The 27,261-nt window shown below is 38.4% G+C and overlaps 2 protein-coding genes across 4 annotated transcripts; one reads left to right on the top strand and one right to left on the bottom strand.

Moving 5' to 3' along the window:
• Nucleotides 1–182: 182 nt before the first annotated feature.
• stradb (STE20 related adaptor beta) lies at nt 183–10,640 on the bottom strand. Its single transcript, XM_057337093.1, has 13 exons — nt 10,091–10,640; nt 9,093–9,168; nt 8,877–8,952; nt 7,866–7,949; nt 6,114–6,210; nt 5,860–5,981; nt 5,643–5,751; nt 5,437–5,560; nt 4,503–4,674; nt 4,295–4,399; nt 3,958–4,205; nt 3,840–3,882; nt 183–3,336 (listed from the first exon to the last, which is right to left on the bottom strand). The coding sequence occupies exons 3-13, from the start codon at nt 8,886–8,888 to the stop codon at nt 3,175–3,177; spliced, it is 1,278 nt and encodes a 425-aa protein (XP_057193076.1). The 5' UTR covers nt 8,889–8,952; nt 9,093–9,168; nt 10,091–10,640; the 3' UTR covers nt 183–3,174.
• On the top strand, nt 6,122–27,218 carry trak2 (trafficking protein, kinesin binding 2). Of its 3 annotated transcripts, none has more exons than XM_057337089.1 (17): nt 6,122–6,827; nt 13,116–13,284; nt 13,730–13,888; nt 17,821–17,880; nt 18,400–18,476; nt 18,560–18,676; nt 18,797–19,006; nt 19,089–19,167; nt 19,336–19,466; nt 20,230–20,304; nt 21,101–21,238; nt 21,314–21,393; nt 21,476–21,643; nt 21,932–22,230; nt 22,320–22,799; nt 24,124–24,223; nt 24,449–27,218. In XM_057337089.1, exons 2-17 carry the CDS (start codon nt 13,230–13,232, stop codon nt 25,212–25,214), a joined length of 2,994 nt encoding a protein of 997 aa, XP_057193072.1. In that variant the 5' UTR covers nt 6,122–6,827; nt 13,116–13,229; the 3' UTR covers nt 25,215–27,218. The 3 variants fall into 3 exon arrangements, with proteins under 3 accessions (XP_057193072.1, XP_057193071.1, XP_057193073.1); XM_057337088.1 differs by lacking the exon at nt 6,122–6,827 and adding an exon at nt 10,813–10,968; XM_057337090.1 differs by lacking the exons at nt 6,122–6,827; nt 17,821–17,880 and adding an exon at nt 10,815–10,968 and having other exon boundaries at nt 24,449–27,217.
• The last annotated feature ends 43 nt before the right edge of the window (nt 27,219–27,261 follow it).

Below are 27,261 nucleotides of genomic sequence, written 5' to 3'. Positions count from 1 at the left end.
TTAATTTTATTTTATAAATTTTTATCTTCATAAAATTAACATAATTTTCCTTATTCTCAAAGTTCATAAAAAACATCTCTTAGAACTTTCCTGTAACTTTTGTGACATTTTATAGGAGGAAGTTTAGAAATTCACTTTTGAATCTTATGAAATGCCACAGTCTGTAGAATATAAAGAAATGACACACCACCAATGAGTTAAGAAACAAGGTAAGAATATATTTATCATAAATCTAAATGTATCATACAAGTAACAAAAAAAAACATAAAATGTCTTCAGCAAGTAGAATATCAGTCACAGTTAAAGCTGCTCGGTTCATCAGTTTAACCAGGATTCATTAAAATCCCATTCAGAGCATACAGCATATTGAGGCAGTATTGATGGGTGGGTTGAACAGCACAGCACTGATGGTTTGCTTTTCTTCACAGGATTTAAACGTGTGCAGTTTCTTCACAGAACGCCAGTTAATACACAGAGATACTCACAGTCACACACATTAATATGTACACAGACACTCTTTAAAAATTCACTGGCACAGGGGAGCGTCCTTCACAAACACCACAGGACACACATGCAAACTCATGGCTCAGTTTGATGACCTCACTCACATCTAGTGATTTGATGACATGACCTGATAGGCTGCTTGTGGACTTGTGAACATCAAACAGCAAGGTCTGATCACACTTCTAATGTAAGGCTATACCTGGAATGGAATACAAGTGTGCTGCTTATAGTATAGTAAACTGTGCAGTATATGACGCATACTATTTCTTAAAATATAGAATGTAAAAAGTATATATAGTGCAATTACACAGTGTACAAAAACAACCCAACCTTTTTATACTTCTTGTACAATTATGTGGTGCTAATTATTGCAATCATATTTATTTTCATGTAGCATCAATGTTTTAGTGTATATGTAGCTCAAGTAAATTTTGAGATTATATCATTAATTACAATATATCGCTATATTGCAAATGAACAAAAATTGTAAAAATTTTCACATATTTAAAAAATTATTTTCCAATCGTCACTGTCAGACAATTTTAGAAAGTTCTTTAGAACAGGGAAGGTGGAATGAAGCGATAATGGGTGCCTACGTCTGGAACTTGGTTCGTGAGGACAGTAGTCATAAGCAGTGTTGGGTGTAACTAGTTACTAAGTAATTAGTTACTGTAAATTAATTACTTTCCCATTGAACAAGTAAAATAAGGTATTACTCTATTTTTTCTGTAATTTAATTACAGTTACTTCTCATGTAATTAAACTAAATACTTTGTGTAATATAAGTGTATGCAATAGTGGAACTGACATCACAACAGTCTAACTGACAGTCTAACTTTAAAATCCTTAATGCTTTAATGTATAATTCTCACATTTGTAATACTTTGGTCTGTTAATAATACTACTTTATCTAGTTTTATATTATTTATTTGAATGAATTAAAAGAGCTGTTTCGTGTCTATCCTTGAATCAATTCTAACCATGGTTGACGTAGGACAAATAATGAGTAATAAATAATTAAATACTCTTTGGAGAGAGTAATTTGTACAGTAATCTAATTACACTATTGAGTATGTAATTAGTAAATAGTTGATTGCTTTTTCAGAGTAACTTACCCAACACTGGTCATAAGAGACAAAAACTATCAAATATACACTTCTGAAGTTTTGGACAACTCATTTTTAGTATCTGTTTTGAGCTCAGTGTTATGGCAGTACCTTGTAATATCTGCATACGAGTAATAATACCGAAATGTTTAAATGTGTGAAAATATTTTTTAGGTTTTTTCGAGTACCATTGATGGTAAAATAATTATGTGTTTTTCGTATTCAGCATGTTAAACGTCATAAAGAAACAGAAAAAATTTAAGCGAAACACAACTTTAGAAACAAATTGTTACATTGTGTTTTAAACAATGGTGTAGTATGCTATGTATGTTTAATTCAGCGCATGGTGTCTAGTTGTCATCTTGGAGCTTTATAATTTAACAAACTAAACATTGTTTGTCAGTTTTATGAAATAATTATGTTAAAAAAATACAAAAAAATTATATTTATATATATGTCAGGTGCACTTGTCATACTGAAAATGGAAGATCAAGTATATTGCATTGTGATACACAGCATTCCATGCAGTGTGCATACAGATGATTTACATACTATGATTACTATATACTGCAGCAGTAGTAAGAGAATGTTAGTGTGCTATTCTCTACACAGATTCTAATGATGGAGGAATCTAAACCATCAGTAAAAGCAAAAGAAATCCCAGAGTATAACAAACCAAAACGTTCCGAGTGGTTGAGAAAGTATTGGCATAGCTAAAAGAGAGTAAATACAGCACAGTATATTAGGTTTGTGGTGATAATTGATCTACAGCAGTGGTTCTCAAACTGGGAGACCCAAGATGGATCCAGGGGGGAGCATAGATTTTGTGGCATTTTATGAAATATAGAAATTTATAATAAATTGATGTAACAGAATTCTATAAGTGAATATGTTTTTGGTTTAATTAAAGTTTTATTAAGTCTTTTTTTAGGGGGGGGCCGCAAAGCGATGCACCCTGCACAAAGGGGGCCACATAACGAAAAAGTCTGAGAACCACTGATCTACAGTCTTATATTAGACATACTGTACATATCAGATTCTTGAAATACTAAATGTAGAGGCATTTTTAAACACAATAAATGATAGATACGTGGTTAAATTAGTAAAGGCATGGTCACATTTACAACTGCACATTGAAATTTTAATTGTAGATATCATAATTGTAGATATCTAAAAAGCTCCGCGGACAATTAAAGATATATTTCACCCAAAAATAAAAATGATTTCATGTTTTACTGACCCTCATGTCATTTCAAACCTGTATGACTTACTTTCTTCTACAGAACACAATAGAAGATATTTTGAAGAATGTTGGCTTCCACTGTATGACCACATTTAGCAAAATATCTTTTTTTGTGTTCCACATAAGAAAGAGTCATTGAACTCAAGGGTTATGAACGAGAGGCTAAATGATGAATAAATGATGACTGAATATTCCATTTTTAGATGAACTACCCCTTTAAGATGACCTGCGCGATATTTAAAGAGACCATGTCTTAGAAGAGAAAAGGGAATTGTATTATAAGGCTATATTTAGGAATGGAGTGAGAATTAAATGGGGGGGTTAGGAAAAGTCCCACATCTCATCTTCTGGCTCATTGTTGGTGGGCGAGGGGCTGTTACAGGTCTTTGTAGGGGTTTCAGATGGAGGTGTGTCTGGAGGGCAGGACATTGGCACGGCTGGATACATCAAACTGAGGAAGGAGTCTCTTGTGTGCTTCTTTACCTGGACGACACACAGAAATGCATCAGAAACACTCGACCACAACATACTTTAGAAACATTTCATGACATCAGCATGGGTTTTTCAAAAGCCAACAATGCTGATACAGTGGGTCTGATAAAAAGAAAAGAATAAAAAAACTAATTTAAAGGGATAAGTCATCCAAAACAAAGAACCGATTCATTATTCACTCCCCCTCATGACATTCTAAACCTGTATGACTTTCTTATTCTGCAGAACACGAAAGAATATATTTTGAAGGGCGTTGGTAACCAAACAATATTGGTCCCCATTGACTTCCATTGTATGGACACAAAACCACTGACATTTCTCGACATATCTTCTTTTGTGTTCCACAGAAGAAAGAGTCATATTCAGGGTTTGAACAACATGAGGGTGAATAAATGATGACAGAACTTTAATTTTGGGGTGAACTGTCTTCAAACGGAATGTAGAGAAAAGTTCATCCTTTGGTAAATTCGTTGAAATCTAACATAAGGATCTACCTGTCTGAAGAAGGGGTGGGTGCGGAGAGCACTTGCTGAGGGCCTAAAACACACACGGAATTCACTAAGGACCATGAACTCTTTTTATTCAATGTGTACAGTCTCTCCGTATCACTACCTGCTGTCAGGCTGTTGTTGCAGGCAGAGTTCGACCAGGTTGTGCAGAGTAGCCGAGTGGTTTTTGGGGGCGGGGCTCTGGGGTCTCTCTGCGGTGGCCGTGCGAGTCAGACTTCCAGTTGCGACGCTCTCGCCGATACCCGAATCCACGCCAGAACGGGACACTTTGAGCGCCCCGAGGTCTCCGAGTGGGTAAGGGGAGACGTCGAGGAGACAAGAATGAGACCCCCTTAACTTCTGAAGCAGCATCTGTGGAAAAATGAGTTGAGTGTTATTGTATGGGTTTAATGTGCTGGAAGGCACAGCAGACGGTGTAGGGATTGAAAAACGTGTGGTACCAGAGTAGGCGGCATGTCTTGAAAGGGCACCCGGCCAGTGACCAGCTCACAAGCCAAGATTCCCAGACTGTAGATGTCTGATTTCACACCATAGCCATGAAGATCCTTTACGAGGAGAGACAACAACAATGCACCATAATCTTGCATAATTTGTATATAGCCTGGGTCTATTTGAAGAGTTCTTGTGGGTCTGTGTGATGTGCTTCACCTGTCGCAGTAGCTCAGGACTCAACCATGGCAGAAGAGACGGACTGTGCTGAGGCATATCATACACCACCCTCATCCTCTTGCCATCCTTCATTAGACTGTACACACTCTGAAGTCCTGACAAACACACACGACCCTCTGCCGACAACAACACGTGACTTGCCTTCACACCCCTGCAGAAGAGACGAGATGAGATGTGATGACTCAGACCCCTGCAAGGACCCCCGTCAGACTCAATACGCAAACATCACAACATTACTATTCTGGTTTTGAAATATGGAAAATAGTGGTGCCACTATACACAGGTATTGACTATAAACGTGATATTAAAAACGATTATTTTCGATATTGTGTTAATACTACACATTGTAATATTGTCATTATTCAGCACGTGTTTAACATTTTGATTTAAGAGGTTACAAACTCTCCCTTGTATTTCGAGCGTGATTCATTGGGCAAAAAAAGAAGAAACTAAATTAAATATGAATTTGATTAATAACATTATTTATTTATTAAAAATATGTTGAAAATTAATAGATATTGCGATAATATTGTTGTCATGAATTCTTTCTGGCACGATAATCGTGTAGTAAAAATCTGATACTGTGTTTCAAAGCTGCTTGACCGTTTCTTTGCAGTACTGCGACATGCACTATACAAATAAATATGAATCGACTTAAATTTCCTGAACTGAATCGAAGAGATAAGACAAGACAGGAAGAGAAATGAAAGGTTAAGAAGGGATGAGAGAAAAGGATCAGATGAGAAATCGATACAAGACAAATAAAAGCCCAGAAGTAATAAGATGAGCTAACTAAAGAAAAATGAGAACCAGGCGTCTCATAATGAGATGAGACAAGAGAAGAAAAGATCAAAAACAAGAAGAGCCAAGAAGACCGAGAGGTGTCGGTGAATATCTGCGTTCAGATTCTCACCTGTGCACATATCCCATGTGGTGCAGGTACTCCAGGCCTTTCAACACCCCATACAGCAAATACGCTATCAGAGACTCACTCATTCCATCTGGAAAATACGCCCTGAGCAGAGAGTCTGCAGAACCTGATTGAAAGCAGGAGGGACGTTGGATAAAGGAGCTGTGATCTACAAAAGGTCCAAGACAGGAGTGATACGGGAAACGAACCGTAACTCATGAGCGGAGACAGAACCCAGAGCTCACAGCACGAGCTGAACACCAGTCTGGAAGTCAGAAGATTTGGGTGACGAAACAACCTGGACAACAAAACCTCGTTCTGCAAATAAAACGCGAACACACCGTGTGAGTAAGGGAAAACAATACTTTACGTATTGGAAATAAACACACTACCCGTAATTAGCTATTCAGTTGTGAATGTACACACCATCAAATGCAGGAGCTCATCTTCCGTACACTCATCCAGATTTGTGTTTTTCACCACCACCAGCCGACCGGATGGAGTGTGACGCGACACGCTCACCTGACTGAGGTTATTGAAGCCCCGCCCTGTTCACACCATACACACATAAATGTCACTTACAGAGGAAGCTATATAAGAACACAGTAAACAGGGATGTTTGAGATTCATTTTAGGGAACGGTTAACACATAAAGCTGTAGAAAGTGTGTTGCTCCCTACCCAGATGTGACAGCAGCTGATAGTGGGCGGGGTCAGTGGAAAGACCTGTGACGTCATCGTCAGCCGTCAACACAGAACACGGAGAGACATCACTGCTCTGTCACACAAACACATAAACACTCACATCCACATCCGAACAAAGACATATCACACACAGAAAGCTAACACACGGGACAAACATGAACTTAAAAGCAGACACGCAAGAACTGAATACAACTACAATGTTCTAAGTGACAGAAAAGGGGTAAACATTTCAAATAAAACGCCATAAAAACCAACATAAAACTACCACAAATACACATTTTTTGGAGTAAAAGGACTACTCGGGTATGCAGGACAAACACGGTGTCTCTACGCCAAATGACAAGAATTTCTACAGTAAGCCCACAAATGTATCTTTTAACCAAAGGAAAACAAGTGACCTTTCTTCCAGATAGACGAAACAGAAAAACTGTTGTGATGACCAACACAATGGATCCACTCAGAGTTTGAAATCACAACAACTCAGCTGCACACAACAGTACTTGTGATCCACCGAGAGGACTGTTGTGTTCCTCACAAAACAGAGTAAGACAGCCACTGACATCTCTGAAGGAATATATGCTAAAGGGCCGCTCACTGACTGAAAGAGTTGGTGATCTGGGGCGACATGCGAAACGAAGATGAGTTTGATGCAACATGATGTGGCAGTGTCCAATGGGAGTGCGGAAAGAGGTCACGTGATTTTTGTTATTCAGAAATAAATTGAGATTGAAACGTATCATTTCAACTGTAATTAAATTCCTGAATTGCAAACAGGAAACGGTACAATTTGAATGTGAGGAAGTGGAGTTAAAATGAAATGTTTAATAGTACTCTTTAATAATTCATTTAATTTATCTTAATGAATTAGACAGAAACATGTTATCATACACACAACTTTATTGAGGTATTCACCAAAACATTCAATTCTAATATATTCAATATTATTTTATTTATACTATACTATATGCAATACAAATGTACATTTTAAATAGGGCTGTCAAACGATTAATCGCATCCAGAATAAAAGTTTGTGTTGACATAATATATGTCTGTGAACTGTGCATATTAATTTTGTATTTCTAAACATATAAACACACACAAAAACACGTATACATATATATACATATACATATATATGTAGATATTTTTTTTTAGATTTATTTTTGGCATTTTTGCCTTTATTTACAGTACAGTAACAGTGAGAGGACAGGAAACGAAGTGGGTGAGAGAGGGGGTGGGATCGTGAAAGGACCACGAACCGGGACTCGAACTCGGGTCGCCCGGAGCGCAACAGCGCCATATGTCGGAGCACTAACCACAAGGCTATCGGCTCCGACACACGTATACATATTTAGGAAATTTTTACATGTATTTATTTATATTTACCAATAATTTAAATTTTATATAAATGTTTATTAATATTTATATATTTAAAAAATATATACATGTATGTGTTAGTGTTTATAAATACAGAACAGACATATATTATGTCAACACAAACTTTTATTCGGTTGACAGTGCTCATTTTTAATTATAATAAATTCTAATATGATAAAAAATAAACAATTTTAAATACCATCCAACAGAAATGTGTATTTATTTTATATAGATTATAGGCATACATACTTCAAAGTAAAATTGGGACCCAATTCGTAATTTCAGAATTTTAAGGCAAGATACCCTTAAACTCTTAACTAAATCTGTAGTCTGCTATGAGACTATACTGACCGAGACCTGGTGGCTGATGTCTTCATACTGCTCCTCTATGCTGATGGACTGGACTTGTGAGTGAGTAGAGATACAGGTGCAGTCCTGAGGGGAGGAGAAAAGGGGAGGAGATATGAGACACACCCCACCCACATGTGAATATGCAGATGAGGTGTGACGAATATGCATAATATGATTATGCATGACAGTGGAGGGGTGGGCTGGAGGAGATGATGAAGATGCTCAGATACCATGGCATGTTAAGATCTTTAAATAATGTCTTATTTAAAGGAACGTTCAGGGGGCGTAATTTGACATGAAATGGCCTTTTCATTCCATGTTAATATTAATCTTTTATAATCATATTCATATTTTTTATAATTTTTCCAAAAATGGATATTTATTGGAAAAATATAGGATGGGTCTTGATTTTATCCATCATGAAATTGTGGCTGTGATGTAATATTATTTATTACAATAACATGCACCAGTAAATTGTTTGATTACCACAAAAATGATTTCTAACAAAAATGGTGTTAACAGTAATGCACTTACTATACAAGTCTACAGTTCACTGCCCTGGAACGCTAAAATACAGTTTTGAAAGTTTATAAAAATATTGAAAAAATATTAAATTGAAAGTATGCTCAGTATGTTACAGATACTAAACATAACCAATATACTAAACCCAGAACATTCCTTCAATCAAGAATGTGAGATATTAACACATTCTGTAGGACAGTGGAGGTGAGGAGGGGGATTGTGTGGTGAGTGACTGGAGGAAATTAATGAGGGCATATATTATTAAATGTGCAGATATCTAGAGACTAAAGAACAATCAGGCCAGGAATATTGTTAAGAGAACATCTTCAACCCATGAAATGATAAACCCTCAAAAACATATAAATATCATACTAAACATGAAATGCAATCTGGATCCTCAAATACAAGATTTCTAAAATACTAGTAGGATACTAGGCTCCTTGGGTTTGCACAAAGACCAAAAAGCTTCACAAAACAGATACAACTTACCAGAAATGACATGAGGTCCTTTTGGCTGTATTAATGCTTCACTGGAGTGCATTTATCTGACTGTAGAGTCGCACATCTAAATACATTGAATAACAATGTCCAGCACATGTCCAAGAACACAAATATCGTAAGCAGAAGTCAATGACAAAGACACCAAGCTGCATTAATAATTGCAATAAAATTTTGCTTGAAAAGCAGAATCTGTATTTTGCTTACCTGGCTTTGCTCGGATTCCACTGGGTAAATGATACAGACTTCATCTCATCCCTGTATGCAGTTTTCCTTTAGCGTCCTACACACCAAGCATTGAAAAAACAATCAAACTATTTCAAGTGCACATGGCGCTATTATCTAATAAGCTTACACAGATTTATTTGATCGATTTATGAATGTTGATTTTAAATGCATTGTGTCTGAAAATCCTCAGTATATTTATTCCAGTCTTTTAACCCCATGCATGGATCACAACCTGTGTCCATGAACAGAGCAGCCACAGTCTATGTCAGGCACCGCTTGAATAAGTCCTGAGGTCTGATCTCCTCTCAGACATCATCACAGACTTTATCTTGGTTGATGGACTGTCGCTTCTCCCGAGGCACATAAGATCGGACATTACGGTTACATTGGAAAGCATTGCTCATGTTGTGTTTTTATGTAATGAATACATTAGTCAGATAAGAATGAGGTCATGGTTGCAAGCTCTCTGGAAGCTTATTAATGAGAGAAATATAAAATATTAACAAATAACGTCATTGTTCAAGAGAAGCCCACAGCCACATTGATTTAAAAATAAATATATAAATGCACATGTAGGCATACAGCATGAGGCAAATAGACAAACAGGTATTTCACACTAATATTGTAAATTATAGGTAACTATAATCGTTGCGTCGTCTGACCGCACGTGCCCTTCCTAGTCCTTGACCGTGGCTGCATGTACAAACGAGAATATCTGTTAAAAGTAGCAATGTTTTATTGTAATAATATAATATGAGCTGGAGTTTGATATTAAATTTACACTGCTTCATATGCATTTGCCTTTAACGATGCATTTTTGCATTTCTTGACTGCCAATAGATAGCATGATCTAACGTCAACTTACAACTCCAGAATTTACACTATTTGCACGTGCTAAATAATTGGACTATTTTATAGCGTTTTGTATAGTTAAAATGTGTTAGGTGCGATGTAAACAAGACATAGCAATAACTTACCATTGTTTTGCATGAGGATGAAGGTTCATCTGGAAAAACGAGTTCACTTTATGGATTTCACAGTGAACATCAGTTACAGTCACAATGGTTTTTATGCGTGAAAAAATCACGCAGCGCCACTCACATTAAAGCACATTTCTAACTTGACTTGCCAAAGCTTTTGTTCACGGTCCCAGCTGATCTCACGTCATGCTTGACGTAGCAGAGCAGTTTACATAATAAGAGTCTCTTACAACCCAATGAGCTTCCATATATTCAAAGTCCATCTATACACATTAAAACGCTAACATTTTAATTGTTTTCCCGTACAATATTTTAAAGTAATTTACGGAAACTGTAGCCCACTTAAAATAGTCTTTACAATAGACTAGAGACGCCCCTTCAGATTAGTCTAAACTACCGTATAATTTGTGCATAATAAAAGCCATCTTCATTTATTATTCACAGCTCCGTCGTTTTATAACTAATAATTTACACTGTTGCCTAAATAAGTAATTAATTCAAGAAAATACATCTTTGCAACATTCAAAATTTCCATTCAAAATTTATTTTAGTGAATGATATTACCAACCAATATTTATATTTAATATAATAAAATGCATACATAAATATATGTTATTTATAATTTATTACATGATCAAATATTTTTTATCGTTATTTTACATTTAGTAAACGTTTTAAGCAACACCGTGAGATCGCTTTGGTGGGACTTTTATCACGAAATAAACGCTTCCTAATGTCTATATCCACGATCTGCCCAAAACTCAGCCAGCCCCTACCCCTCCCTCTGCGCGCTTCTCTATTGTCTCAACGTACGAGGTGACAGCAGCCACATGCGCCAGTAGCGCTCAGAAAAACGGGTTTAAAGTCACCAGGAGGTAAGAAATAGGATGAATTTCATCTTTATCCAAGCCGATGTTGGTGTGTATAGGTGTGATCGGGTGAATCTGACGGTCGCGGTGAGTGAGAATCACGGGTGTGCTACTGGAGGCTCGCTTGTCTCGATGTTGGGTGGCTGTTGTCCATTAGGAATCCTTCAGGCTCAATATGTAGCTCAAAACATATTCGTGCATGTTATTGCATGACTTTGTGAGTGTTAAATGAAGTGCATTTTGTGATCATGCATAATAACACCCATGTTTTCCATGAATATGTTGCCTACAGCTGTTAGATGGGATAACGTTAGTTTCATCACTGTTTTGTTTTGTTGCCTATTCTATTACAGTGGTTTTTATTGATCATGTCTTAACATTGAGTATCATTTGTTGTTAGCACAGGGATCATGTGATTTTTGTCCAGTCTGAATTAATCTTCTTATCAGAATCACAGACTTGATTTATGATTTTCATACAGTATTGTATACCTGTTAACTTCAGGCCAAGATTCTGTTATTGAAGGGGCTTACTCATTTAAATCCCCTTGAAATCACAATTAAATATATTAAAAGTTTTTCAAGAAATGCAATTTAAATTAGCATAGACCAAGAAGGACAAATCCATTCTGACCTGGAGAACAGATTTTAAGTGTTTTTTTTATGTTTTTCGTCTTGTTTGTGTTCATCAAGAAATTTGAATTTATGCCATTAAAGAGGCAGAAAAGCATTTGAACAGCAGAACCGCACCCTGACAAATATTACTTTACATTTGAATAATGTCAATAAGTTGTGCTTGACGCGTCCACATAGACATTCTCATTCAGCGAGGACAGGACACAGAGGAAGTTTGTTAGGAATGAAAATCAGTCTGATTATAAAAGTTCCAATTATTCGCAGTTCATCTATTGGTTACTTGTTTCCTATCATGAGCTGGTCAGATGCATTGTGGGTAAGAGTCTTTGATATTAAAAGTATTGTCAAATTGTCATCACAATCTTTACTTCCTAAAAAACGAAACATCCTTAAAGACAAAAAGTGGAAGGCTGTAAAAATAGATGTGTATAGCTGTTTCCGTGGCAGATTATTGTGAATTATTTGACATGAGCCTGTCAAATTTAAAAACATTTATAGGAACAATAATATAGTCAGCCAGCCAGTCACACAATTTTTGTAGAATGTGCTACGTTAGGTTAGTTGGAAGTTTATAAATAGAAATAGGGCAGAAAATAACCTGCCTTGAGGTTAAGAGTTTGAGTTACGTTTGAAGGTTAACACAAAACAAAGTGCTGATTTCTAACTTTCACTTTTGTTTACGACGAGGAACAAAAGGAGGAGCGTTTGTTTGTTTTGATCTCTCCCCCTGTGCTCAAACGCACACCACAAATCTTCAGTTTTATATACACGTCGTGAAAGGAAGGAAACCTTAGGAAAATTATTTCTTTGGGTTATCTATTGGTGACCATATATTTAGGTTTTATTTGTAGCAAAACCATATTAACCACAAATTTACCACAATAAATTTGATTGCTTTGATTTGTTTTGAAGTCAGCCAGCCAGTGTTATCATGTTCTGTAAACGTTATGGTGAACGGCATTGTGGGAATTCTTCCCTCTAGACATTGAGACAGGAAGTGCATGTGGGCTCTTTAAAGTCAGTGAGATTGTGAATAACAGGAAGTCCCCCTCGCTCCCCCCTTTAAGACAGCTTCAACGTGGACTCTCCAGACCAAAATCTGTTGTTATATCATTAAAACCTTATTGTGTGAAACGTGTTTTGCTTGGAAATTTGTGTTTCTATAATGTGAATGTTAATTTGTTTTCTAATCCAGTGATTTAAAAATATTTATGCTGTGACACTGTTAAAGCCTGTTTATAAAAGAATGTGCATTAATAGTTTCCATTAAAATACTAAGTGTGTTTCTATTAATGTTGAGAGCTGTGTGCAATGAACTGTTAAGCTGCCCAACAGCTGGAGGGACAAATCCTGCCAAGATGAAATATCAACAGAGAGAGAGAGAGAGATTGTCATAGAGAAGACATTTTATACAGACGACTTGTTTGGCTGAATTGTGTGTCCCTGCCGACCTCAGACAACACGCAAACTCGCAAAGGGACATTCTGTCAGTATGATACTGTTGTGGGTTTCTTTCAGGTGAAGACTGGAGTCTTTACATCTCAGCCGTGTTTTGATGCAAAACAGGATGTAAGGCGTAAATCTTCTGTTTGTGCGGAGCCCCGCCCTCATTCGCCCAGCTGACCAATCAGAATGTTTGAGGTGAAGCCAATGAGCGTGGAGAAGAAGGAAACCACTGCTGGAACAGGTGTGTTTGTGTGTGAGAGAGAGTCTGAGAAAGTAAAACTTAAAACATAGAGTTTACTACAGAAACTTGCTCTACCGCATATTCACATGAATTATATTTTCCAAAACACTTCATCTTGATTTCACCAGATTTCTGGTGACTTTCACACAGGAAATTATGAGAGAATTGTATATTTTTCCTTTAACGGTAATTTTCACACTTTCTAAAACTGTAACGACGGATCTTGTTAAAAATAAATGTAGTCATTCTTAAAGAAGGATCTTTCTATACAACAACCTGTGCTACACAGTAGCATCTAGAAAAGATTGTTTAATTGTTGTTAAATCAGTTTTGACAGCCGATGACATTACTTTGCTGCGCGATAGAGTGACCTTTCATTACCAGTCTCAGTTTATAACACAAAATGTGCATTGGCTTAGTTTCTTTATTTTCGTGTCTCCTGCAGACGAGAGCAGTAAGGTGCGTGACGTGGGTGTCAGTGGCTGCGGCAGGGGCGCTTTATATCTGTATGAGGGTCAGGACTGGGTCATCTCACCCGCCTGTTCTCCTGAAGAACCCAGCGCAATCTCTCCCATGCTGGCAGAGGAAACTTTCCGCTACATGAGTAAGTCACCCTGTGTGTGTGTGTGTAGCCAAACACGTGTGCGCGACTGCTTAGTTGCTATTTCTGTTTAGATAACACAGTGTCAAGAACACAGATCTGTTCAGTGTTGGAGATACAGTATATTAAAAATGATTTATAATAGCAATAATCTATTGAAGAGATTAGATTGTCATTTATTTATAGAATTAGAGAAGCATTAATCTGACTCAAATTTAAAGGTCAAGTTTGTGAATTTTGGTGGCATCTAGTGGTGAGGATGCAAATTGCAACCAACGGCTCTCTCTACCGCTCGCCCCTCCATTTAAACGCACCACGGTGGCTGACACAGGACAAAGATGTTGTCAAGTTTCCGCTTCTTTACAGGAGATAACATATTTATAGTTTGTCCGTTTAAGGCTACTGTAGAAGCATGGCGAATTCCATGCAAGGGGACTATTTAGATATAATAGCTCATTCTAAGGTAATAAAAACACAACGCTTCATTATGTAAGGTCTTTATACACCTCTGAGAACGTAATTATGTATATTATATTGCATTTCTGTCTATAAATCCTCTCTAATATCACACACCTTTAAATGTCACGCATTGTAAAGTTTTGAACCACATGCCGCCAAACAAACCAAACTACATGGTATACATTGTGTATTTGAAAAATTAACATCAAAGGGATAGTTCGCCCAAAAATTCTGTCATCATTTACTTACCTTCAGATTGTTCCAAACCTGTAAAAATGTATATGTTCTGCTCAACACAAAGGAAGATATTTGGAAGAATTGCTGATCAGATCTCGCCCCCCATTGACTCCCATGGTATTTTTTTTCCCTACTATGGTAGTAAATGGGGGATGAGATCTGCACGGTTACTGACATTCTTCCAAATATCTTCCTTTGTGTTTAGCAGAACAAAGAAATTTATACAGGTTTGGAACAATCTGAAGGTAAGTAAATGGTGACAGGTTAAGGTTTATATGCTTGAGGGTGAGTGTATGTGCCCGGCCCTGGCAAGGGCACAGGAATTCCGTGTGCAGGTCCCTGAAGTGCAGTTGACAGCAGAGTCGGGCAGGCGGGGGGTGGAAGCAGATGGATACATAGAGAGTACAGTGAAGAAGAGAGCAGACATGCCGGTTTTAAACATACTGAATGAAGATCTCTATGATCAGTTTGCTGCAGAAGGTAAACTGGGATTGCTACATGCAGCGAGGATAAGTTTGTGTGTGTTTTGTTTTGAAGCGTTTGTGGCCGTGCAGGACTTCTGACACTGCAAGGTCATCTATAAGAGACGGGACATTCAGGGTGAACTCACGGCAGAGATTTCTCTGTGTGTGTGTGTGTTTCGTGTGCTGTTGAATGCATGTTTATGGCATTTTGCTGGCATTGTTGCTGGGGCATTTCCTTCGACTAGTTGTGCAGTTTTGTTTGGGGCGTGTGCTTGTCTCTGCATTGTGCACAGGAAGTGTAGGCTCCTGTTTCTCTGCGTCTGAGATCAGCTACTTGCGCTGATGTCATCTGTGAGTGCTCATGTTGTGCTGATGTCATCAGGAGCCTGTCGATATGCGAGGCAGGTATCTGACTGACATGAGCTGTTTCCTACAGAATTAATTCTGTATTAACAACACACACACAGTGTTGGTGCAAACTGCATTTTGTTTTTTAAATTGTTATACTGTTCATTGCTGCAAAACTCTAGACGTGAACAAAAATAAACGCAGTTAATGAGTAAGGCTGAGTTCAATCGATAACTTGCGAGACTATTTGTCTATTCAGTTCTTTATCCGCTGTCCTGTAGATCCACAAGAATGCTTTGTCTCAGAACATTAGAGTTCATATTTCTGCATCGATCAGTATTATAAATCAGATAATGGGGTGGGAATAAAAAGCATTCTCCTGGTTTGATCCGGGCACAGCAGAGATGAATCGTGGGCAACAGGAAGTAGTTAGAAGGGGTCCGGGGGAGCAGGATGATGATCTACACATGGGTCGGCTAATGTCTAAAGAGGGGTGGCTTTGGGTCACTCTAAAGAGAGGGGAGCACAGCCAGGGACGTGCCGAGACTTTCTGCCCTAGTTTCTTACTGCTGGGTGATCCAGAGAGTAAAAATAACCAGGGAGGCAGTTGGTGGCTATTTAAAGGGATAGTTCATCTAAAAATGAAAATTCTGTCATCATTTACTCGAGTTTATGTAATTTTATACCAGTATAAATTACTTTGTTCTGATGCACACAAAGAAAGATATTTGGAAGAATGTTAGTCGTTTTCAGTACCGGGACATCATTGACTACCATAGTAGGAAGAATTAAATAGTAGTCAAAGGTGCCCGAGAAGTCCTAAATTCTTCAGAATAGCTCATGTGTTGGTTTTGTGTGTCAATCCACACAATAGACGTCAATGGGGACCAACGGTTTTTGGTTGATACCAATATTTTTCAAAATATCTTATTTTGTGTTTTGCAGAAGAAAGAAAATCACACATGTTTAAAATGACAAAAGAGTGAGTCAATGATGACAGAATTTTCATTTTGAAGTTGAACTATTCCTTTAAAAACAATACGATTTTATTTAAGATTTTATTTTTTATTAAAAAGTATTAAAGATTAAAAAAATGAGTAAAAATACTTTGTTCACCTCTAGTTTCTATCAAATATAGTACAGCATACTATATTGCTCAATCTACATTTCTTCAAGAATATTTTAGTTCTTGCAAATCGTGCTACTATAGGAAAACTAATTTACTATAGTGTTTTTATAAAGAGGAATCGGTCAAATCTCAGTCAAATGTGATTTTTAAATGCAGTAAAATAATACATTTTTCAATAAAATTAATACCAAGTGTAATTGTCGATGGTTAGTCTTCCTGTTTCTCTCAGAAAAAGTAACCATGGTTTATTATAGTAAAAGTGTATTAAACATATGATTGATTACCATAGTTTTACTACAAATACCATGGTTAAACTGAGGTTAATGTGTTGAGATCATTGTACGTTTGTGGTTATTGTGGTTTTACTGTTACTAAATTGAGTTTAGTTTTTACTGAGTGCTATAACCAAGGGTTGTTTTCAGAAGAGTCATCATAATCCATTTGGCTCTGTGGTCTGGTGTAGGTGTGTTCCGTATAATTTGCCTTTATTGCAATGTCTCAAACAAAAATGTTTTGTACGTTTGATGCTCATAAATTACATCAAGTTTTTTGCTAGGTCAGCTGTAGAAGTGCATGTGAACCGCCCATACTGACTGATGTGATGTTTTACTAGCGATCAAAGGTCTTCACAACATGTCTGTGTTAAGTAATGTCTGATGTCTGCTGGACTTCATGACTACATGTTTGTTTAGATAATTCTTGAATGCAGACAGAGCAGATCAGTCTTTGCGTCTGCTGTGTCATGATGTTTAGAGGTTGATTTTGTGTTGCTGTGGTTTGTGCGTTAAGGGAGGTTCTGTTGAAATGTGAATGTGTGTGTTTGGGTCGAGATCTCTGGTCACAGGAGAGCATGTCTGTCAGGACGCTACAGGTTTCTGATGATGTTCCTACCCACATTTTTACACCAAGTAAAGACGCGTGCGTGTGTTATCAAAATATAAAAACATGTCAATAACATTTAAGTTGGTCCAGACTTCTAAAGGGCTAAATGATGATGCACTTGAAATCTGTTCATGTTAACAGGTTTGTGTGAGGGAAGATCAAAAATATCATTGGCTTGTTTTGAAAAAATACAGTATATATTTTAGCATTTTTAAAATAAAATAAATAAATAAGAAAGTTGTTTATTAATTAAGAATTTATATTAAATCAGGAGTGCTAATGGGAAAGGAACAATGACTACTGTCAGGTGCTTTATTCTCTCTCTCTCCTCTCTCTCTCCTCTCTCTCTCTCTCTCTCTCTCTCTCTCTCTCTCTCTCTCTCTCTCTCTCTCTCTCTCTCGTCACATGTTCTGCAGCATTTCTAGCTGTGGGTTCCTCCTCATATGCTCATAATGCTTCTAACAGTCTCTCTAAAGGTAACATGCTGTCTTTCTCTCTGAATCTGCCTTTATCTGTCTCACTCGCACGCTTTTCTTTCCTGTGTGTATGCTGGCGCCAGCATCTTTTAGTACCAGACCTCAACTCATCATACATGGATGCCTTTTGTAGAGAACTCATGTTAAAGGGGTCATATCATAGTGTAAACAGGTCGTGCTCTTTTTAGGTGATGACACAACCCAAAGCTTTGAATTATGTATAAAAATATATGGATGAATTTAAATGTATGAAATAGTAGAATATGACTCTTTTAAAGAATGCATGTGATTCTAAATAGACATGTTTTTATGAATGCACTTTTGAGTGTGCATGCGCCTCTTGTGTTAGGTGGTATGTGTAGTATTGTGCATGCATGTGTATGCATGTACGCATGTAATTAGGTATATGGGCGTTTTATCATTTTCTGTTTTGGTCCAGCCAAAGAAAACGTAGTATACATTTCTGTATATGTGTGAATGTTTTCATTTCTAAGACTTCGCCTCTTGTTCACCCTGTAGTTCTCAGCTCTGACCGGGTGGAGCAGATGACCAAGACGTTCAATGACATTGACGTGGTCACACATCTGCTGGCTGAAGTGAGTGAAGACTGTTAGATGGTTATATGTGCTTTGTTCAGGTTGTTTCTGATTGGTTGTGTTATGATGTGATGTCATCTCAGAGGGACCGGGATCTGGAATTGGCCGCTCGGATTGGTCAGTCTCTCCTCCAGAGGAATCATGTGCTGCAGGAACGAAACGAGTCTCTGGAGGAACAGCTCGCACAGGCTGTAGATCAGGTACAACACACACAAATGCACCCGATTTATCTTTATAATGTGACAGATTTCCAAGAGAGTTTGATGATGTCGTTTCAGAGGCAGAGCAAGTGACCTTTTTTTGACATCTTACTCTCGCAGGTTCATCAGCTTCAGCACGAGTTGGGCAAGAAGGATGAACTCTTGCGTATGGTGGCGAGCGCCAGCGAGGAGAGCGAGACCGACTCCAGCTGCTCCACGCCGCTCCGTCACTCCACCCCGGCAGGTGCAGCTCTCGCCCTCAGCCAGCTGGAGGCGCTGCAGGCCAAACTACAGGAGATGGAGGAGGAGAACCTCTCTTTGAGATCAGAGGCGTGTAATGCATTTAACCTGTTAGATCAGGAGTGTTATTTTGAAAAAGATGTGTCTGATGGTGAGCGCTGATGTTCTGCAGGCCTGTCATTTGAAGAAAGAAACCGTGACGTATGAGGAGAAGGAACAGCAGCTGGTGAAGGACTGCGTGAAAGAACTACGTGAGTATCTAGACGTTGGACAAAGCTTACTGCAGTGCATTCTGGGATTGCCTTGACTGATGCACGCAATGCTGAATTTGACCCAAGATGTTTTGTAAAGCATTATAGTTGCTTACTGTTTAAATCCTTGGTTCATTTTAGGAGCTCTTATTTGATGCTTGATTATAGGTGAATCGAACAGTCAGATGGTGACGCTGACAGAGGAACTCTCTAAGAAGAACGAGGCGTTACTGAGACATCAGGAGGAGATTGCACAGTTACTCTCACAGATCGTTGAGCTCCAGCACCGAATCAAAGAGGTCAGAAAGAGTAAAAGATAACTATTGTGTACTAGTGTGTGTGCGTGTTTATGTGTACTATTGTGTGCGTGTGTGTGTATCGATTTATTATATCGCTCTGTGTGAGTGCGTGGATGTTAATGTGTACTATTGTGTGTGCACGTGTGTTGGTGTGCGCATGTTGTGTGTGTTCGTGTTGATATATCATGTTGTGTTTGTGTTGATTTATTAGATCAATGTCCGTGTGTGTATTGTTTCTGTGTATCGATTAATGTGCGTGCGCGTGTGTGTGTGCGCGTGTGTGTTCGTGTGTGTGTGTGTGTGTGGTGTATTGTTTCTGTGTATATAATCGATTATTATGTCATACAGTGTGTGCGTGCATTGATGTATACTATTGTGTGTGCGTGTTGATTTGTACTATTGTGTGCATGTGTGTGTGTTGATTTGTAATATCATGTTTGTATCGATTTATTACATCGCTGTGTGTGTGCGTGAGTGCGTGCGTGTGTGCGTGTTGATGTGTACTATTGTGTGTTTGTTGACTTGTAATATTGTGTGTTGTTTTGTAGTGTGCATGTGCGCGTTGTGTGTATTTATATTGTGTTTGTGTATCGATTTTGTGTATCGATTTATTATATTGCTGCGTGCGTGTTGATGTTTATTATTGTGTGTGTGCGCGTGTTGTTGATGTGTACTATTGTGTGTGTGTTGATGTGTACTTGTGTTTGTGTCTGTGTATAATTGTATATCATGTGGTATCGTTGTGTGTGTTTATGTTCTTCAGGTGGCATTAGAGAAAGAAGAGTTGAGAGTTCATCTTCAGGCCTCAAAGGAAGCGCAACGCCAGCTCACTGCTGAGGTGAACCTCACACACACACACACACACACACACACACACAGATTGACTAACTCACAAACTCAGATTTACAAATCTGGGTTTACAATCATAATTTTGTGGGATTAAAGCCCCTGGTTTTCTTAAATCTGGTGTTAAGAACCTTAAAGAGCTCAAGTCTTTTGTGTTTTATATGTGTGTAAAACAATCAGCCTAGTCACTGTGACTCTGAAAAGCCATGAAGTCATTTCTGTGGTAGTGGCTCTTATCTAAAACCACTATATGATTGTTGCCTTCAATGATAGATTTATGAAATATAACAGTGAAGGTTGAAGTGTCATTACAAGGTCACAGGAGGGGTTAGTTAATAAATAATGACATGACCATTTCACTGGAACAGATGGTTGTTTAACTCATTGTACGCTGGGTTAGTAAACCATGATTGTTTTATGACGACACATTTCAACAGCATGCACAATATACACTATAGGTCAAAGATTTAGGGCCACTTGACTGAAATGTTTATCATGAGCCAGAAATATAGAGGAAGTTATTTAATACGGTTTAAAAAGCATCTCAGGGTAAGACCTCAAGAAGCTGACTGATAAAATGACAAGAGCACATTTTGTAAATTCAAGGGTGTTACATAGTCTTCCTTTATTTTGGAGTTTTAAATTCTTAGTTACAATTCTGTTATTCCATTGTTTTGATGTTTATTTTTTTTATAAAAATACAAACGATAATTAAAGCCTCTATACAGTGGTTTAATGAACCTTCCGACAGCCTGCACAATATAAACGTTTGTGTATGTGTGTGTTAGCTGAAGGAGATGGTGGACAGGAACGCCGAATGTGTGGGAATGTTACACGAGACTCAGGAGGAGATTAAGGAACTGCGCAGTAAGAGCACGCCATCTGCAGGCCTGCGCAGACACCTGCCGTATGGACTGTACCCTATGGTGAGAAACGTCACACACAGTCGTGAAAATGATTGTAGGCTAGAATCTGGATCTAATCGTGGTTTTGTCGTTCAGGATTCTTTGGCAGCTGAGATTGAAGGGTCAATGAGGAGAGAAGTGAGTGTGGAGGAAGAGATCGCCTTTGAGGATCAGAGGTGAGACACATTCTTACATCTTTACACACCTGTTCTCAGTCCTTCACCTCAAATGACCTTTGACCATGCTTTCTGATTGAAGGTCGGCCCACAAGCGTGTGTTCCAGACTGTGAGGGCGGTGAATCAGTCCACGATGAAAGCCGCCATGCCTCCCATCCCTGGCTCCGCCCACGGCGGTGTTGTCATGACAGCGCTGCCCCATCAGTCACACACAGAGGGCGAGATCCACAGAGATCTGGATGCCACGAAGTGAGTGTTTATCGAAGGAATGCGAGTAATTTACTAGTCGAGGCACAAATGAAGGCAAAAAAGATGAGACAAAATCATAAAATATTACAGCCAATCAAAAGAGTGTGTAGGCGGAGCTTTCTCTCTGCAGGGGTGTTGCTGTCCCGCATGGAACTCTGATTAACATGGAAAAATGTCATTATTATTTGTGTGTAGCATAAGTGATCTTAAACGGGTTCAAATTTGTATCTTTGTTTATTTCCGTATACACTTTTTTGTTGTTGTTTATAATAATCATCTGTTTTGCAGAGAAAGTTCTCGCCTGGGTCAGCCCAGCTTTCCTGGAGGAAACGACTTAACGTCGGCTATACATCGGTTGTCTCTACGCAGGCAGAACTTCCTGTGCGAGCGGCAGTTTTTCCAGGCCGAGAGAGACCGTAAGCTGCAGGAGCTGGTGGCAGCCGAGTCGGAAGGAGGCCGGAGCGGCTGCAGTTCACCAATGGGAAGCGGGTTTTCTTCTTCCACCAACCTATCAGAATTTTCCATCTCCTCCAGCTGTTTCAAAACCTTTCTGCCTGAAAAACTGCAGATTGTGAAACCGATGGAAGGTGAGATTGAAGGATGCAAACAGAAAAAGGGTTTAAAAATGTGTTTTTGGAAAATATTGCTCACCTGCTACTATTTTCTTCTCCTTTAGGTTCACTGACCCTTCATCACTGGCAGCAGCTGGCTAAACCCCACCTGGCCACTATTCTAGACCCCCATCCGGGCGTCGTCACCAAAGGTTTCCGTCCACTTCCTCAGGACAAAGTCTATCAGCTCACTGATCTCGAGGAAGATGAAAACCAAGAAAAGCCATCATGGGAGCGTAAGGGTAAGGAAGAAACCGCACGATGCGCAAAGACCGACGAGGAAGATGAGGATGACGGAGGGATTACGTTTAACGTGCAGTCGTCGTCCACTCCCGAAGAAAAGAGAGAGAGAAGTCATGCCCAAACCCCAACGAATGTCCCGCCCCTTCCTGCGTCCTTAAGGAATGCCCCTGTGCCTGTAGCGGCGGTGGTTTCCATAGCAACAGCAGTCAACCAGACAGCCAGTTCTGCAGGTGCCTCTGGAATCTCTGGAACAGCATTTCCCCCGCTTAACCTCAATCTTGGGTGTAAAGCGCCCTCTACAGGTAAACTACTGTCATGGCAAGTTGTCAAATGGCATCCACTGGAGTCCTAGAAATATTATTTGATATAGACAGTTTCATCATCGGACTCACAAGCTGGCCCGAAGTTAACTTCCAGTCTGTGTTCAGTTATTTTGGTTATAATATAACAATTTAATTTATATTCGTATTCATATTTTATTGTATATTAAAATGTTAATACATGATTGTATATTTATTGTATTCAATTCAATTAGAACTACTCCGCAGTTATTGATTCTTTGCTGATGTCTACCGGAAGTTAAGTTTGGGCCACATAAAGTTTGTTTATGTTGTTGTTGCTGAAACGGTCTGTAAAAATGTTTTTAGGTTGCAAATTACAATTTTGCAAACACTGCAAAAGCTACATTTCTTACTTATTTTCTTTTTTCCTGTTCAAATGTCTAAAAATGGTTAAATTAGGATACATTAACTTCACAAGCAAAATTAAAATATATTAAGTCTTGGTTTTTAAATTATTAAAAATATTGAAACCATTTATTTAATATTTGTTAAAAAGTGAGTTTATGCTTAAAGCAAGCTCAAATATATGCCAATGAACTGACTCGATTTAATTTAATGAAGTTATTTTGCTCCTTAAATGTAAAAAGTAAATATATCTTGATTTAGGATTTTTTTAGACATTTCTCCTGAAAAAACAAACAAAAATATATATATTTTGCAGTGTAGGCATTAAACAAAAAACAATAAGTGTTAAAACTTATTTTAAATGAAAGGTATAAAGTTCCTATATTACAAACTATTAAATAAAATGATGTAGTTTGTTAACAGTATATGAATGATTCATTTAATTTTGTAAGTTAAGCATCATAATAGTATAAACCTATTTGTTCATGTTATTATAGGCCAGACTTATAGTTATATGTGTAGTTCACCTAAAAATGAAAATCCTGTCATTCATTTACTCACCCTCTTATCATTTCAAACCTGTATGACTTTCTTCTGTAGAACACAAAAGAAGATATTTTGAAGAATGTTGTTAACTGGAGCCCATTCACTTGCATTGGTTTTGTGTAAAGACAGTAGAAGTGAATGGGGTCCATTGCTGTTCGGTTATCAACTTTCTGTAAAATATCATCTTTTGTGTTCTGGGGAAGAAAGAAAGTCAAGAGGGTGAGTAAATGATGACAGATTTTTCATTTTTGGGTGAACTATTACTTTAAAATGCTATATGCACCAATGGCCATGGGTCCCTATTCCTCCTTTGTATGCATCAAGGGGTCAGTGACATAAAAAATGTCAAAGATGTCCATTTTACCACGTTTTGTATCATGTTTTGTTTGTTTAGGTGTAAATCCTGGAAAATATCAAAGCTCAACCTTTTCCACGTACACTTTTACTACCTGTCGGATCATGCACCCTAGCGACAGCACACAGGTGACACCCAGGTAAGACAGTGTCATTGTGATGTTTTCAACATGTTTTGATGTTTTTGATGAACTATTGCTAACAAAACAATTTAAGAAGTGTGGTGAACTATATTGTTTGACTACTACATAAAAAGATTTTATGGAACTTGTTCCTGATAAGACCTCATTTTCAGTTCTATAGTTCTTCTAAAATGTATTCTATTGCAGACCTGAATTCAAATGTTTTTCTCTTTTGTCCGTTAGCTCTGTCTGTAGTCCTTCTTTCGGCGCTAACACCCCAAGTTCTCTTCGGACCGGTCCCAGTACTCCAGTCACACCCTGCAGGTTGAGTCTGGGTGACTCTTTCCCCATTCGCCGTCCCGCAGCGCCCCCCGGTGGCCTCACCAAACTAGTTCTGGAAAAAGGCATCTCTGCTCAAGGTCCAACTGTAACCGAGCCAAAAAAGCCCCTTTCCCTGCGTCGTCTTCCCAGTACCCCACCCAACTCCCCCTGCCACTCTCCGTGCCCCACCCCCGTGCCCTTCGACTCACGCTCCACCTCTTCCGACAACTTCCTGGCCTCCCGCCCCGCCGAGCTCTTCCTACAAGACGTTTACGGGCTAAAACTCGGTCGTTCCCCCAGACCGGACCTCCTGAGCCCGGATCGTCGGTCCCCGCAGGAGCAGCCAAACAAGCCCGAGCGGAATAGCGTCAAACTCGTGGAGCAGCTGCGTAAGCTTGGATTGGATAAAAAAGTGCTCAAGGGGTCCGACCAGCCGCAAGAATCTGCCACTTTCTTAGCAACAGGAGGAGGGAGTTTATTGGATGGCCTTCGGCGGAATCAAAGCCTGCCTGCCATGGTCAGTCGGCGCAGCGCGTCGCTCTCCAGTCCCACCTATCACGTACCGCTCCCACACCCTACTTCCCTGGCCCTTCCCACTCCGCCCTGGGGGAACCCGAATGAGTCACGACGAACCACACGTAGACACGCCTCCCTTTCTCAGGCCCCGCCCGACCTACATAATTCATGAAGATGATGGAGTGGATGACCTTGACTTTATATCTTTGTTGATTTTAATAACCCGTCTACTCCACCTCCTGCCGCCCATAAGACTTGAAGATGAAAAGGGAGATATTTTAAAAGCACAATAATGAAGTAATAGCATCTTTTTGCTTAAATATGAAGATTTAAAGGCCTTATAGCACTCAAGAAGGATTTCTTTTCTCTACCATCATAAGCATTCTTTATATTTCTCTCTTTAACACATCATTGCACTTATTTTCTGTGTTAGTTGGCACTGTGGAGATTCTAAGATGCGAGTAGTAGTCAAGAAAGACAAATGCATGTGAAGAAGGTTGTTGAATGTAGTCTAGATGACCAGCAGAAAGGAAGGATGAAAGTCTAAATGAATGCTGTAACGGACTGGAAATATGAAGGTTTCTGTAAGTTTATTTTAAAGGCGTGGTCACTTTGGGTCACTCTTGAGATGGTGAAGTATGTTAACAGGATTGATGTGATGAAAAAAGTCACAGATAAAGAGAAATAGGAGGTCGCATCTCCACAGCCTCACCTGAGGGGTTTGTTTTCATTGTGAGGTTGTAGTTTCGGAGCGTGTCCCGAACATCTGAACATCTGTCTGCTTGTGTCATAGTATGCAACATTACTATACATTAAGTGTAGGTCGTAGGGTAGAACATTTATAGACGTCTACTGAAAAACATCTTGACCTCGCCTGTCTAAATCATGTGGCATTATTCCACACAGAATTCTGTCGTTTTTGAAAAATCGGTCACGGAAGAACAGGATCACTCAGGATTTAGGACTGTGAAGTTGTGTTGTGTTCGGTCCTGCTATTAGAACATTGTTTTTCCTATGTAATAAAATATTCAGGGATGTATCGTGTTTAAGGGACTTGCACTTGATTTTGTTTTGGATTAGACTATTTAAAGCGACGGTGACAGATTTTACACGTTTGATTTGGTTTAAGACTATTTCACGGCACAATTCGAAAGGGAAATTGTATTACTTGTGAGTTTGTATTTCTTGCGAGCTCAACTCACAGGAAATATACTTTTGTTGGGTATATATTTGTTTGTACATCTCTTAATTGTTATAAAGTTACAAATCATATTTTCATTGATTATAGAAACTAGATTTACCAACAAGTCGATATTGCTGTTTAGTGGTTTTGGCACTTCGGACCCCCTCAATGACATAATTTCTCTTCTTCTTTTCATTTTAAGCACTTTTGATTTTTAACTCTTTGTATTTTTTAGTAAATAGGCTTTAAGTAGCATCTAACAAACTAGACTAAGGTCATAGCTTAAGAGGTATTAATAACTAAACTATTTGATGTAGGATGTAGAGTTTTAATATATGTGCTATGAGTTTTTGGTGCCGTTTAAGCTGGGACTCAAAGACCTTGTGAATGGGTATAAACCAAAATAATTTGTCTTTTTTTGCACCTGAATTTTAATTTTATAAGCTAAAATTTTGTGTTAGTTTGTTTGTGTGGTAAACTGACCTTATTATCGTTTTGTATTAAACTCAGTCTAGTTTAGAAGTTCTGTCATGGACGAGATGTTTGTGAGCTGAGATGCTTGTGAACAAGAATACAAACCAAACTAAACATAATTTAAACTAAACCATCATTACAGTTTTACATTAAACAGTGTGTCTTTTACATAACGCTTTCTGCTTCAACAGCTTTGTCTTCTATACAGTACATTATACATTATATAAGTGATGAAATTTTATTTGCGAGCTGAATTGTATGGTACTACTACTTGCATTATTTAAAGTATTGAAGTGTCCTTATTTACTTCCTGCTGTTGAGGTCATCAAGCTCTCTGCTGCCAATCAGGTCAAAGGTTAATGCTTGATGATGTCACAAAGAGTGACGTCAAACACCAAGTGATCTCTTTTGTGCTTATGACAGTTAGATAGATATAGTCTGATGTTCTGTAACCATATTTTCCTGCTGTCAGTACCCCGTATTAGCATCATTATGTTGTTGTTGTTTTTTATAATAAAACAATCCAAAATATCATGTGTGTCCCTAGCATATGTTTCTTGAT

Source organism: Triplophysa rosa, linkage group LG7 (assembly GCF_024868665.1).
Source record: "Triplophysa rosa linkage group LG7, Trosa_1v2, whole genome shotgun sequence".
In the NCBI taxonomy this organism is placed as follows: Eukaryota; Metazoa; Chordata; class Actinopteri; order Cypriniformes; family Nemacheilidae; genus Triplophysa; species Triplophysa rosa.
This window is presented reverse-complemented; position numbering and strand designations above follow the sequence as displayed.